This window comes from Triticum urartu, chromosome 7A (genome assembly GCF_056163025.1).
Source record: "Triticum urartu cultivar PI428250 chromosome 7A, HENAU_Tu73, whole genome shotgun sequence".
Classification (NCBI taxonomy): Eukaryota; Viridiplantae; Streptophyta; class Magnoliopsida; order Poales; family Poaceae; genus Triticum; species Triticum urartu.
In genome coordinates, this window is record NC_141879.1 from 369350652 (window position 1) to 369362551 (window position 11900).

Here is an 11900-nt window from a genome sequence, read left to right on the forward strand (position 1 = left end):
ATAAATAAAACAATAATGAAATCAAAGAAGGCCAAATTACACACATAAAACTAAATAAAACTAGGGAAAACCAACACACATAATATCAACCAATAACTTTCATAACCACACTAAATTAATCTAAGAAATTACTTAACAAAAAACAAAATAAATTTTCATCAAAACAGCAGAAAGAAATTATCTAAAATAATTTCTAGCAAAAATAACTACAATACTAGCTAGGGGACAATTGCATTTTTGCCCCTAGTTGGTTCCTACCAATGGGTTTTGCCCTTTCTTTTCGAGCTTGCTCAGTTTTGCCCTTACTTTTTCCGTCGAGGTCCCTCGAATGCCCTTTGACCGTTTGACCAAAACTTTAAAAATTCATAACTAATTCATATGAACTCAGAAAAATACAAATAAGATATCGAAATGTTGAGATAAACATTACCTTTATGTGCATATCATTTGCATTCAGGACAAAAGCACCATTTAAACTACCTGAGGTAATTAATGTTATTAACATTATTAAAAATAAAAAGGTATAAACAATATTTTTTTCATGAATAAAAATTACAAGCAAATGTAGGTGATGTTTCCTGAACATCCTGATATCTTATTTCCATTTTTCTGAGTTCGTATCAATTTGTTATGAAGTTTCCAAATAAATTATCAAAGTCGTTAGAACAATGCAAATAAGATATCTGGATGTTCAGAAAACATCACCTACATTTGCATGTAATTTTTATTCATGAAAAAAATTGTTTATACCTTTTTATTTTTAATAATGTTAATAACATTAATTACCTCAGGTTGTTTAAAGGGCGCTTTTGTCCTGAATGCAAACGATATGCACATAAAGGTAATGTTTATCTGAACATTTTGATATCTTATTTGCATTTTTCTGAGTTAATATGAATTAGTTATGAATTTTCAAAGTTTTGGTCAAACAGTCAAAGGGCATTTGAGGGACCTCGACGGAAAAAGTAAGGGCAAAACTGAGCAAGCTCGAAAAGTAAGGGCAAAACCCGTGGGTAGGAACCAACTAGGGGTAAAAATACAATTGTCCCTACTAGCTATTACATACACTATATACTAACTCCGCTAAACTGAAATCCTAAACATTAGCAAAACTAATAAAAATAATTTCCAAAATTATTACTGAAGTATAACAGAAGTATATTACAATCAACAAAATTTTGCAAAAAGGATTAATTAAATCTAAATAAAACTCACTAAGTTACAAACAAAACAAAACTACATAGAAAATAGTACTGTTTTGCATAAATCCCTAATTTAAAATAAACTAACAATAAATAACTATATTCCACTGGATAGAAAAAACCATAACAAAACAGTAGCAAAAAGAATCAATCAAAAATCTATTCTAGAATTCAAACTAGAGCCAAAATAGTGTTTGAAGAATATTTGAAATAACACAAATTTAAACTACTCAAATTTGAAAACTAAGTACAGAAACAGAAACTTCATCAAATTTGTGACACAATGCAAAAAGAATCACTCAAAAACATTAAGTAAGTTAAAAGATACCAGTAATCTAAGATTGAAACTATCTCTGAAAATAAACATATCTGAAAAAAATAAAAGCCTATTGATCGGCTACGGCCACGTGGCGTGTTCTGATTGGCCGGGGTGTGCGGGCGATCTAGCAATACGGGCAGCCGGCCGAACCTTAAGAAAACGCCTGGCGACGGCTAGTAGGAAAAAATCTGAGGCGTCTCAGTTCGATCTAAACCGGAGGAATAAAACGGTTTACTAAAACTGAACCAAACGTTTCGCGTGATCTAATCAGATGCATTAAAAGGAGATCGGACGGCCAGGAACTTACATCGGCGGTGGGCATGCTCTGGCATGGTCGCTTCGGAGGTGGCGGCTCAGGTTGATGTGGCTGGCATCTCCTATGGGTCTCCGGCATCAGAGAGAGCTCCGTTCGGAGCGGGCGATGATGGCGAGCACGAGGGTGGTCGACGGCGAGCTCGGGGATGACGGACTCGAGCGAGGTGATCTTGACGGCGGTGATGGCTTTGGTGGTAGTCGTCAGCGGCGGCTCCGGTGAGTACTTGGATCGAGAAAGGAGCTGGTTGGGGGAAGTCGTGGGAGGGGAGCGCGTTGGTGGTCTCGGTGGATCTCGGGGAAGACTACAACGACGACGAGGGCAAAAATGGCGCGGTGGTGGAAGCGGTACCCCGGCGAGAGATTACGAGCGAGGCAGAGGGTTTCGACGAGGGGAAATAGGGGGAACTAAACGAGGGAGGTGGGGTTTATATAGGGGGTGAAGACTTGGGGTAGAGGGCGGATCGGGGGATCGCGACCCCAAGATCTCCGGGATACGGCGGCGCGGGCGTTGCTCCAAGCGAGCGTGTGGCTTGCAGGAAGAGGAAGAAGATGCGGGGCCCAGTGGTCAGTGGCAGCAGGCGGAGTCGAGGGGGAGCGGGCGACCGATCGGTTGGGGTTCGGGTGTGGGGCGCACTGCCGGGCCAGCCTGGCACGTAGGTGGGCTGCGGTCCGTTGGCTTCGGCTGTTTGTTTTTTAATAAAACACAGTAGGAAAAGTCACAAACCTAACAGAATAGAACTATTATATATGCATATAATATATCAAAATGTTCAAAAAAAGAAATCCTAAATGATGGACACTTTCTCAAGGTCAAATAAAATACAAAAAAATTCAAAATAGATAAATAGTGCTACTATTGCAATAAAACCCAATAAAATTCATTTTTAAAATACCAAAATGATTTCAAATTTATTTTTCTCCATTTTTCTATTGTAGGGAATCATTTTACCCTTATGTCCATTTATTTAGTTTTGGTATAAAAAATAATTTGATTAAAAGTCAAATAACTCCTAAATGGTTTTGAAATTGAAATTCAAACCACTTCCAAATCTTTTCTGTTTTTCCTCATTCAAATATATTTCAAATTTGCCCCTGGTTTGGAGTGTCATATTGCTCCTCTCTTTATTTTGAAATGGGTCAGAGGAATTTGAAACTATTCAAATGGGAAGGATTCCAAATGGAATTTCAGAAGTGGTTTAACTCCCCACTCTCTTTCATTTAAACTTTGGAGAAGTCATTTCATCTCCTCTCTTGAAAGTCCTTGAGTGGCATGAAGTTTGCATTACATTCAAATGAGGTTTCAAATCATTTCAGATGGAAACACTTTTGGGAAAGTTCTTTTACTCCCTCTCATTCAACTTTCAAAAAGTCTCAAATTGCACTCAATTTCACTCAATCATTCACACAACAATCAAAAAACAATCAAAACTATTTATTTAATATAACATTCCAAAATTTAGAATTTTGGGATATTACAAACCTACCACACTTAAAATGAATCTCATCCTCGAGATTCGAAGAGGCTAGCAAGAAAAGGTTAGGTTTGGGGGTCTTCCAGCAAATCCATGGATCAGAGAGGTCGAGGGTGCTACCACACTTAAAAGCATGGCTATGGTTCCGACAAAACTCCTGTACTCCAACCTTTGGGTTGATGGTGTTAGTCTTCTCATATTCTCCGAATAACTCTTTCACTGGTGCTCTTCCGGTAAAGTCATAATCACTTTTACACAATTCTTGTGTCCTTTCATCTTAGTAAGGTTCTTCCAAGACGGGGTCTTCATAGATGAGAGATCTTTCGCCAATACTAAACAACTATCGATATTCTCATGGAGGTGAACAATTTCTGGTTTTGCAAGAAATTGGTCTGGGTTAAATCTCACTGTATATGCTACGATTAGCAACGGGTGCCTGGTACATGGATCAATCATCCTACCATTCTAAGGTTTTTGGCTTATCGTGTTGACACTCTTCTAAGGTTTTAAAGGCTCTCTGATTCTCCATCAACATGTGATAGTTCATGATAGAAGTCTCCGGTATGGGGGCCAATCCATCCCGTACTTGAACCATTACTACATATGCAGACATCGAATCACGTATTATAATAGTTGGGCATACTCACAAGCATTGCAGAATTTCTCTTGTCAACGAACTTAGTTCAGATAATTCCATTGATTCTGCAAGCTGAACAAAACATATATCGTTTCTTCACAACTCATGGGTTTTGCGTAACCTCCTAAGAAACGTCTGCTGATCAAATCACAACTTCTTCCAAGATTTCTTCTTCCAGGGACTACTTGATCCTTATTGATTCCTGGGGTTGTGGGTAATGGGCCCACGTCAATGCTGGTACAGCTTTAACTCATCCTTTGAGTTAATATTGTTCCATATTCCAACATTACACCTCCTTTAAGTCCAATATTACTTCATTCCTTCATACTCTTGAGGTAACTGACATATCGGAATAAAACTCATACTCATTTTGTACAAACTCCACTCTATGGAATACATTTTCCTTTCCATTGGTCAGGTGTTCTCACAGGGTATTACCATAAAAATAAAATGTACTGGTGCATCCATAATTCATACTCTCTTCATATCAAATCCTGTATTACATCCTTAATCACTACTCAAAATTCAAATTCCAAAAGTACTTTATTACAAATGTTGCCATCCACATAGTTTGGTATGGTCAAGCATTACTTCCATCTTTATTCATTTGCCCTACTTGAAGATGCTTCAATCCCACTGGAATTGTTCGATGTGATCCTTGAAATCATCGATCTTCTTCTTCATCATGGTGGCCATCAGCTTCATCTCCATCATCTCTGCATGTACCTCTCTTAGGTATTCCTGAGTGTGATAGAGTCTTACTTCAAGTATTTCTCCAATCTAACGTATGGCTTCCAAAGCAGCTTTGTGAACCGAGTCAAAGAATTTTGCTCGTGGTACTCGAGAAATGAAAAAGTATTGACCCATGATCTTTGAGCAAACTCCCACCACACGGTGGAGGTGTACGTCCACGTACCAAAGCTCAACTCCATTCTCCATGAAAGGATAACCCTTGTAGACTGCATCTCCTTCAAGATGAATATGCTTCATCATGTCCTTTAGGATCTTTGGGTAATCCTAATCACTAGTCAGGGTCATAATCGTTTCTGGGCCCTTGAGAAAAGACTCGTAAAGGGTTGTCATCTGCAGGTATAAGATAGAAGGGGTACTCAGGGTAATGTATGTATTTCCTTGGGTGAAATGTGATTTTTTTTGGGGAAAAGGTTTGGGATCAGCTTGTCCATGGGTTCAAGGTTTAAGTCTGGGTGAGATAATGAGAGAGGCACTCACAATCAACAACAACTCATAACATTTCACATGAGATTCGAAACACATCATCTTTTATTGCTTCATGAGCTATTACAATTTCCACTTCATAACTCAACTCAACATCCCCAAAAATAAAAGTGTATTACACATTTATTACATGCTTTATTCCAATATCAAGCTCTCAACTACTCTGCTCAAGCTTTCCTCGGTCTGAACATTCTCTAGCAAAATGTCCTACTCCTTTGCAGCGTAAACAAATGACTTCAAACAAATCCAGGGCTTCCTGGTGGTTATCTTGGCTCCTTGGGTTGTTGGCTTCCTTGCTGGGAACTTGCTAGCATAATGACCTAAATCCTCGCATCTGTAACAAGTGATATGACTCAGGTCCTTCTCCGCAGAAATTGGGTTGTTCTGAGGATGCCTTCATTTTCTCTTCCTGGATTTCTCTGTAATGATCAGAGCTTCTATTTTCTAAGGGTCAAACTTCACTTTTGCTGTCGGTAAGTCTCTGAGATACTCTTGGCTTTCCTTCATGCAATACTCTGAAAAATGTCCTTCTTCTCCACATGAGTAGCAGGTTTGGGAAAAAATCTGTTTAGGCCTTCACCATCAGGGTCTTCAATAACTTCCTTCATTGCAGGTTCTTCTGAATTTTCCCTGAGGGTTTCTTTCACGGATTCTTTCTGCTGCTTGGTAATTTCTTGTACCTTGGGGTAAATGTGACACTGACCAGGGTAGTGTGTAGCTCCTTCACACAGGAAACAAGTAACCTGCCTAGTTGGGCATTCTTCAACTCGGTGATTTCCTTCACAATGATGGCATCCATCCTTGTGTTCTTCATGGGTGTGTCCTATTTCTCCATAGATCTTGCATGCACAAGGCTTCTTCTCTTTAGGGTCACATGGTTTTTGGATAAGATGAGACCTCAGTAGAATCGTCTTGAATTCATCCCAAGCATTGGCTCCATTCCATCCTTGTATAGCTTGATGTATCTCTCGCCATTTTGCAGCACCTTGTGTGATCCGTCATAGGGTGTATGGAACCATATACTCTCCTCAATACAGTGCTCCTTCATGCGATCTTCCATGTTTCGTATCCAGTGTGCTACCTCCGGCTGTGTCAAGTATCTCGGAAATACAACTCCATCTTCATTCATCATCTATTGGGTCCAAGGATTTTTGGGATGAGATATAGAAGATAGAGGGAGATACACATAATACAAGCAATAGTTTTTGAAAAAACGGGTTTTATTTTGTGGTTGTCGGAAAAACATCAAACAAAGGACAACTCTCAAATCATTGCATCTAACATAAGTATTTAACAGGGGTTTGGTCTTCTAAAGGTCAAATAATTCTTCAGTTCTTCAAGTCTTCGGAGTCTTCAACTGTCATACCTTCAACCCCTCTAATGCATGGTGAAATCCTTTTTACTCTGCTTGGTTATCACTTGTCCGATATCTTGTCCTTCTTGTACTGGCTTCAGTTGATCCTTCGAGTGGTCAAAAGGGGATGAGGTGTATTCTAACTATTTGAGGCAAGAGGGACTATTTGATAAAATCAGAAAAGATGAGATGTAAGGGTCTTTTGAAAATAAAGTTTTAGAGATATCGTACTCTAGGGGCTTCCCGATTTCTAGGGTCACGTCCTACAGTCAACATGAGCTCTGATACCATCTCTGTAGCGACCCGACCTCAGACGGTCAAGCCTCTGTGTATCTGTGCCATCTCTGGATTAGTATGCTGGCACACACAGTACATCAATGTATATATCAAAGTACAATCACGTGTAAACATAACGTAAAACTGATATGTACCTCATCAATCACAGCAGAAACAAACAAACAGGCGTGGAGTCCCATCAACGCCATCGACAGGTTGAGTGTAGACCGTAACCCAACAAAGAAACTCACTCATCATAGAAATAATCTTGCAACATGATACGTTCATCTCATCTTGTCAAGTGGTATATGAACTGATGAGGACATCAATACCATTGTTACACCCACAACCCCTACTGTTACATATACTGGACCAATTACTAGAGCTCGCGCACGCCAATTAAATTACCAGGTACTTTCGTTTCTTGGTAATGATTCTAATGTTCATGAGATTATGATGCTGCCTAAATTGGATACATTTGTTTTGCTTACAAATGAAGGGCCTAGCTTGGAGAAGGATGAACATTGGAGCAAGAACACGCATGGAGTTGATGGCATGCGCAAGGGGATCAAGAACGGAGTTACAAGTGATGATTTCAGGACTTTGAAGCCGCCATAAGGAGTGCATGAAGCCTTGGACGAAATATACAAGATGCCACTTCATAATATTCGTCCATAGGCTATTCTAGGTGCTGCGTCACCTTATTAATGGGCCAGGCCCATGTAATTTCGAAATACTTAAGTATAGGCTATTTTTAGAGTCCGTATGTGTGGGGAAACAAGAGTTAGGGTTGGTTTCGGACCCCACCCTCAAGGGCCACGAAATTCCCCTCTCTTCCTCCATATATACAGCCCTTAGGGCGTCGTTTAGACTTTGGGTTTTGTTTAGATTAAAAGTTCGCCATAGCTGCAACTTCTCGTACTTCGTTTGTGTCCAACGACCAGACCAAGACGTCATAGAACCCCACCTTGATCAATAAAGCTTTCATCTTATATTCGCAATATCCAGATTGCAATCTCAGTTTCTTGCTTGTTCTTCGTTTGCTCGCAGGAAACAGGCCCTCGTGGTCAGGTTGATCGTGCTCCGGCGTGGTTAATAACCCCTCGGAAGTTGGTTTAGCGATTGCTAAGGCGCGACGTCTCGCACGTTCGTAGTCGGATCGTCAAGGTCGACTCCCACAGAAAACGATAGCCACCATCTCATCGAAACATCGGGACACCTTTGCCTTTATCAATAAGTTGAAGAGGATCTCTACAAAGTAAAGCCTGCCATGTGCATTTGCATTGAAAAGCAAACTACTTATATGCACATCTTCATGGGGAGCCTTTTGCTACTTATGAAGACAATGTCTTAATCCTTAACTCCTACATACTTTTATCCCCATTGAAAACTTCAACCGGTTTGTCATCAATCACCAAAAAGGAGGAGATTGTAAGTACATCTAGTGCCACCCCTAGTTGGTTTTGGAGTAGTGACGACAAACTTGGTTGAGGGACTAATGTGTTTGTGAGAATTGCAGGATAACACAGGTAGTAGTCCCTTATTGATTCGGTTTACCTACCAGAGATGACCCCTAAAAGTGTGTGAAGACATTGAAGAAAATGGTGGTCGGTGAAGAGATTCACACTGAAGACTATGACGAGAGAAGACATCGCGTGAAGACTATGGAGTGTGTAGACATAGTTGTTTCATAGTTTCATTTTCTTCTTTGTTGAGTCATAGGAACCACCATGCTGTTAAGTGGGGTCCAAGTGAACAAAGTCGGAGTGACTGATGTGATGCTCCACCAAATCCTATGTCTTCGAGCGAAGATAATGAGAGCAAATCTTATCCAGAGCTGGATGAGTTAGCTTTACTTGTAGCCCAAGCCAAGCTGTTGCGTGTGTTTGAAATCTATCTGTTGGACACGTGTCAGCTCCTTAGTGACCCACGGTCATTTTCGACAAATCAGGTTGCGTTGCCTCCTGGCTATAAATAGCCCACCCCCTACACCATAAATTGGCGGCTGCTCAGAGTTATTGCATGGCTTTTGTCATTTGAGAGCAACCCACCTCCGAAGCATTTGAGAGAGATAGATCCTTGTGAGGACAAAGCCCAAAACACCCAGAGCCTAAGAGTGTTAGGTGATACATCTCCGACGTATCTATAATTTTTTATTGTTCCATGCTATTATATTATCTATTTTGGATGTTTAATGGACTTTAATATGCTCCTTTATATTATTTTTGGGACTAACCTATTAATCAGAGGCCCAGTGCCAGTTTTTGTTTTTTGCCTATTTCAGTGTTTCGTAGAAAAGGAATACCAAACGGAATGAACCCTTCGCGATGATATTTCTTGGACTGAAAGCAAACCAGGTGTGACGCCCCGAGACCGAGGTGCCAGGTGTCTTCCAGTTATTCGTTGTTGTTGCCATGTCTTTTGCTTGCGTGTCGCATCTTATCATGTCATCATGTGCATTGCATCATCATGTTTCCAAAACTTGCATTCGTCCGGGTTCTCCAAGTTCTCTCTGTTGTCCGTTCTAAGCCCAACCACACTTGCACGCGCCCACGGCATGTCCGAATAGTATTTTATAAGTGGCCGGAAAATGTTCTCGGAATGGGATGAAAGTTGGCGTGCGGTGTTGTTTTGTTGTTAGTAGTCCGCCTGCCAAGTTTCATCACGTTCGGAGTCCGTTTGACGCCCCAACGGATAACTATAGCGGCAATATAGTCGGTCTAACGTCGGACGTTTTCGGTCTCCGGAAATAGTCGCCGGGCCTCTCTCTCTCTTTTCTCTTCTCTCAGCTCAAGACCGTCTACACAGTCCACTGCCTACCGCCAAGCCCAACCTAACCTCTCTCGTCAGCCCGCGGCCCTGCTCGCGCGCGCGTCCGAAAGTTGCCCCGGACCCGACCCGGACCGTCGTCACCGTTGGATCCGGATCATCCCCAAACATCTACAAAATATCTCCTTTTTCTTATTTGGGCTACCTAAGCTATTTTTCCCGTCCGTCTGATTACGATCAGAGGGACCTTATACCCCCCTAAACCTATCCAGCTTGCTATATATTGTGGGCAACCCTAGTTTCTAGGCACCTTGTCACATCCATCCCATCATGCGCCGCCACTCCAAAAATCGTCCTCGGATCCCAGCGCAGCCTAGCCACCTGCCTTCTCCTCGTTTTCCCCATCGCTCCAATCACGAGCCTCCTCTCCCTCAATCCACCCATTCCCGCAGCTCCTCCCCATGGCTTCCAAATCGAGCGAGCTTGATCTCCAGCATCAGCGCCCGAGCGCTCCTTCGCCTGCCCGGAGCCCCCGCAAGCCACTGCTCCGCCCCGCTGTCCTCGTCGTTGGCCCTCGCAGCGTCGCCCCGATCCAGGCCAGAGTCTGGCTTCCCTCTCCTTCCTTCTCCCCATTCTCTTTCTCCTCCTCCTCTCATGGCTCTCTCTCCCGTGGATTGCAGGATCCCGTCGCCGCGCTGCCGTTTCCGGCCTCCGGCCGCTCAAGACCCGACTCGGCCCCCCTCTGCTCCCGCCCTGTGACCGAACTCCTCCAGCTCGACCCAGGCCGCCGAGCTCCCTACCGCGCTGGAGTCCCGCCGTTCCCGCACCTCCATCGTTCCCTCGTTCTAGCACCGAGCCCCTGCACCTGCGTCCTCTACTTCAGCCGCTGTCGACCTCCTCCATCACACCTCAGCGCCGGACCTCCGCTTGGCCTTGTTCGTCCGCTGCCTCCTGAAGGCCATGGAGCCTTGCAGCAGACGCTCGCCGTTGCCGCAGTTCGCCCCGCTGTCCAGCCGCTCAAGCCCTGCCTCACCGCGCCTCTGCTTCGCGCGAGCAGAGATGAGAAGACTGCTGCAGCCCGCTCGTCGTCGAGCGTTGACCGCTACGCCCAAGCCGGCCTTCTTTGTTCTTGGGCAACAAGCGCGCAGTAGGCCTAGCGCCTCCTCACCCAGCTAGCCTCAAAGGCCCAACGTGAGCAGCCCAGATCCATCTAATCCGGCATGTAGTATTTTTTTCCTTAGCTGCGATTTTATCCATTTCCAGGGATTTGCACTTTTGCAGATCAGCCCTTAAAATTCATGCATTTCATTCCTCTCAAACGGCGCATCACATGTAAAAACTTTATATATGAAAAATGCTTAAAATTGTGTATAGTTTCATAATATGTCATTTTCACCCATGTTTAAAATGATTAAATTGCTGTTTGTCTAAATTTGTTCCTATGCCATGTTAAAATGCTTTAATTCATAACTAAATAACCATAGCTCCAAATTTAATAAACCTTATATGTAAATGGGGTAGAAAAATGCCTAGTTTAACATGGTGGCCTCACTTTGCTTGTTTAATAAATCTAAAATTATGTTTAGGGCAGAACAGTACCATAACCAAAATATGCACATGAGGATTTTTCCGGAATTGTTGTTCGTTGCTTCCGGCCTCATTTAACCTCGACTAGATAGGTAGTTTTACTTTGCTTCACTCTCTTGCCATGTTTAACAACATTTAATATTGTTGGGTACATAAACGAGATCGAACTAAATAACTTGTCGTGGTGTTTCGTCAATATGCAACTCGTTGCATATTGAGCTCCACTTAATTTGTAGGGTTGCTTGTGCATTTTGCCATGCCATGCCTCTTTAAACCGGACATGCATCATACTTGATTGTGCATCATGCCATGATTATGTGTTGGTTGTTTACTATGTTGTTTGCTTCTTTCCGGTGTTGCTTCTTCGAGTTGGTTCCGATAACGTCGTGTTGTGAGGATCCGTTTGACTATGCCCGCTTGTATTCTTCATGGACTCATTCTTCTTCCTTGCGGGATTTCAGGCAAGATGACCATACCCTCGAAATCACTTCTATCTTTGCTTGCTAATTGCTCGCTCTTTTGCTATGCCTATGCTACGATGCCTACCACTTGCTTATCATGCCTCCCATATTGTTGAACCAAGCCTCTAACCCACCTTGTCCTAGCAAACCGTTGATTGGCTATGTTACCGCTTTGCTCAGCCCCTCTTATAGCGTTGTTAGTTGCAGGTGAACATTGAAGTTTGTTCCTTGTTGGAACATGTTTACTTGTTGGGATATCACAATATCTCTTA

General features: G+C 42.6%; 1 protein-coding gene across 1 annotated transcript; it reads left to right on the plus strand.

Moving 5' to 3' along the window:
• The first annotated feature begins 10041 nt into the window (after nucleotides 1-10041).
• On the plus strand, nucleotides 10042-10731 carry LOC147959630 (uncharacterized). The gene is made up of 2 exons (XM_087536175.1): nucleotides 10042-10182; nucleotides 10261-10731. Exons 1-2 carry the CDS (start codon nucleotides 10042-10044, stop codon nucleotides 10729-10731), a joined length of 612 nt encoding a protein of 203 aa, XP_087392301.1.
• Nucleotides 10732-11900: the final 1169 nt, after the last annotated feature.

Coding starts and splice junctions, on each gene's coding strand:
- LOC147959630 (XM_087536175.1), top strand. CDS start 10,042: ATGGCTTCCAAATCGAGCGAGCTTGATCTCCAGCATCAGCGCCCGAGC. Junction 10,183..10,260: donor TCGCCCCGATCCAGGCCAGA/GTCTGGCTTCCC, acceptor CGTGGATTGCAG/GATCCCGTCGCCGCGCTGCC.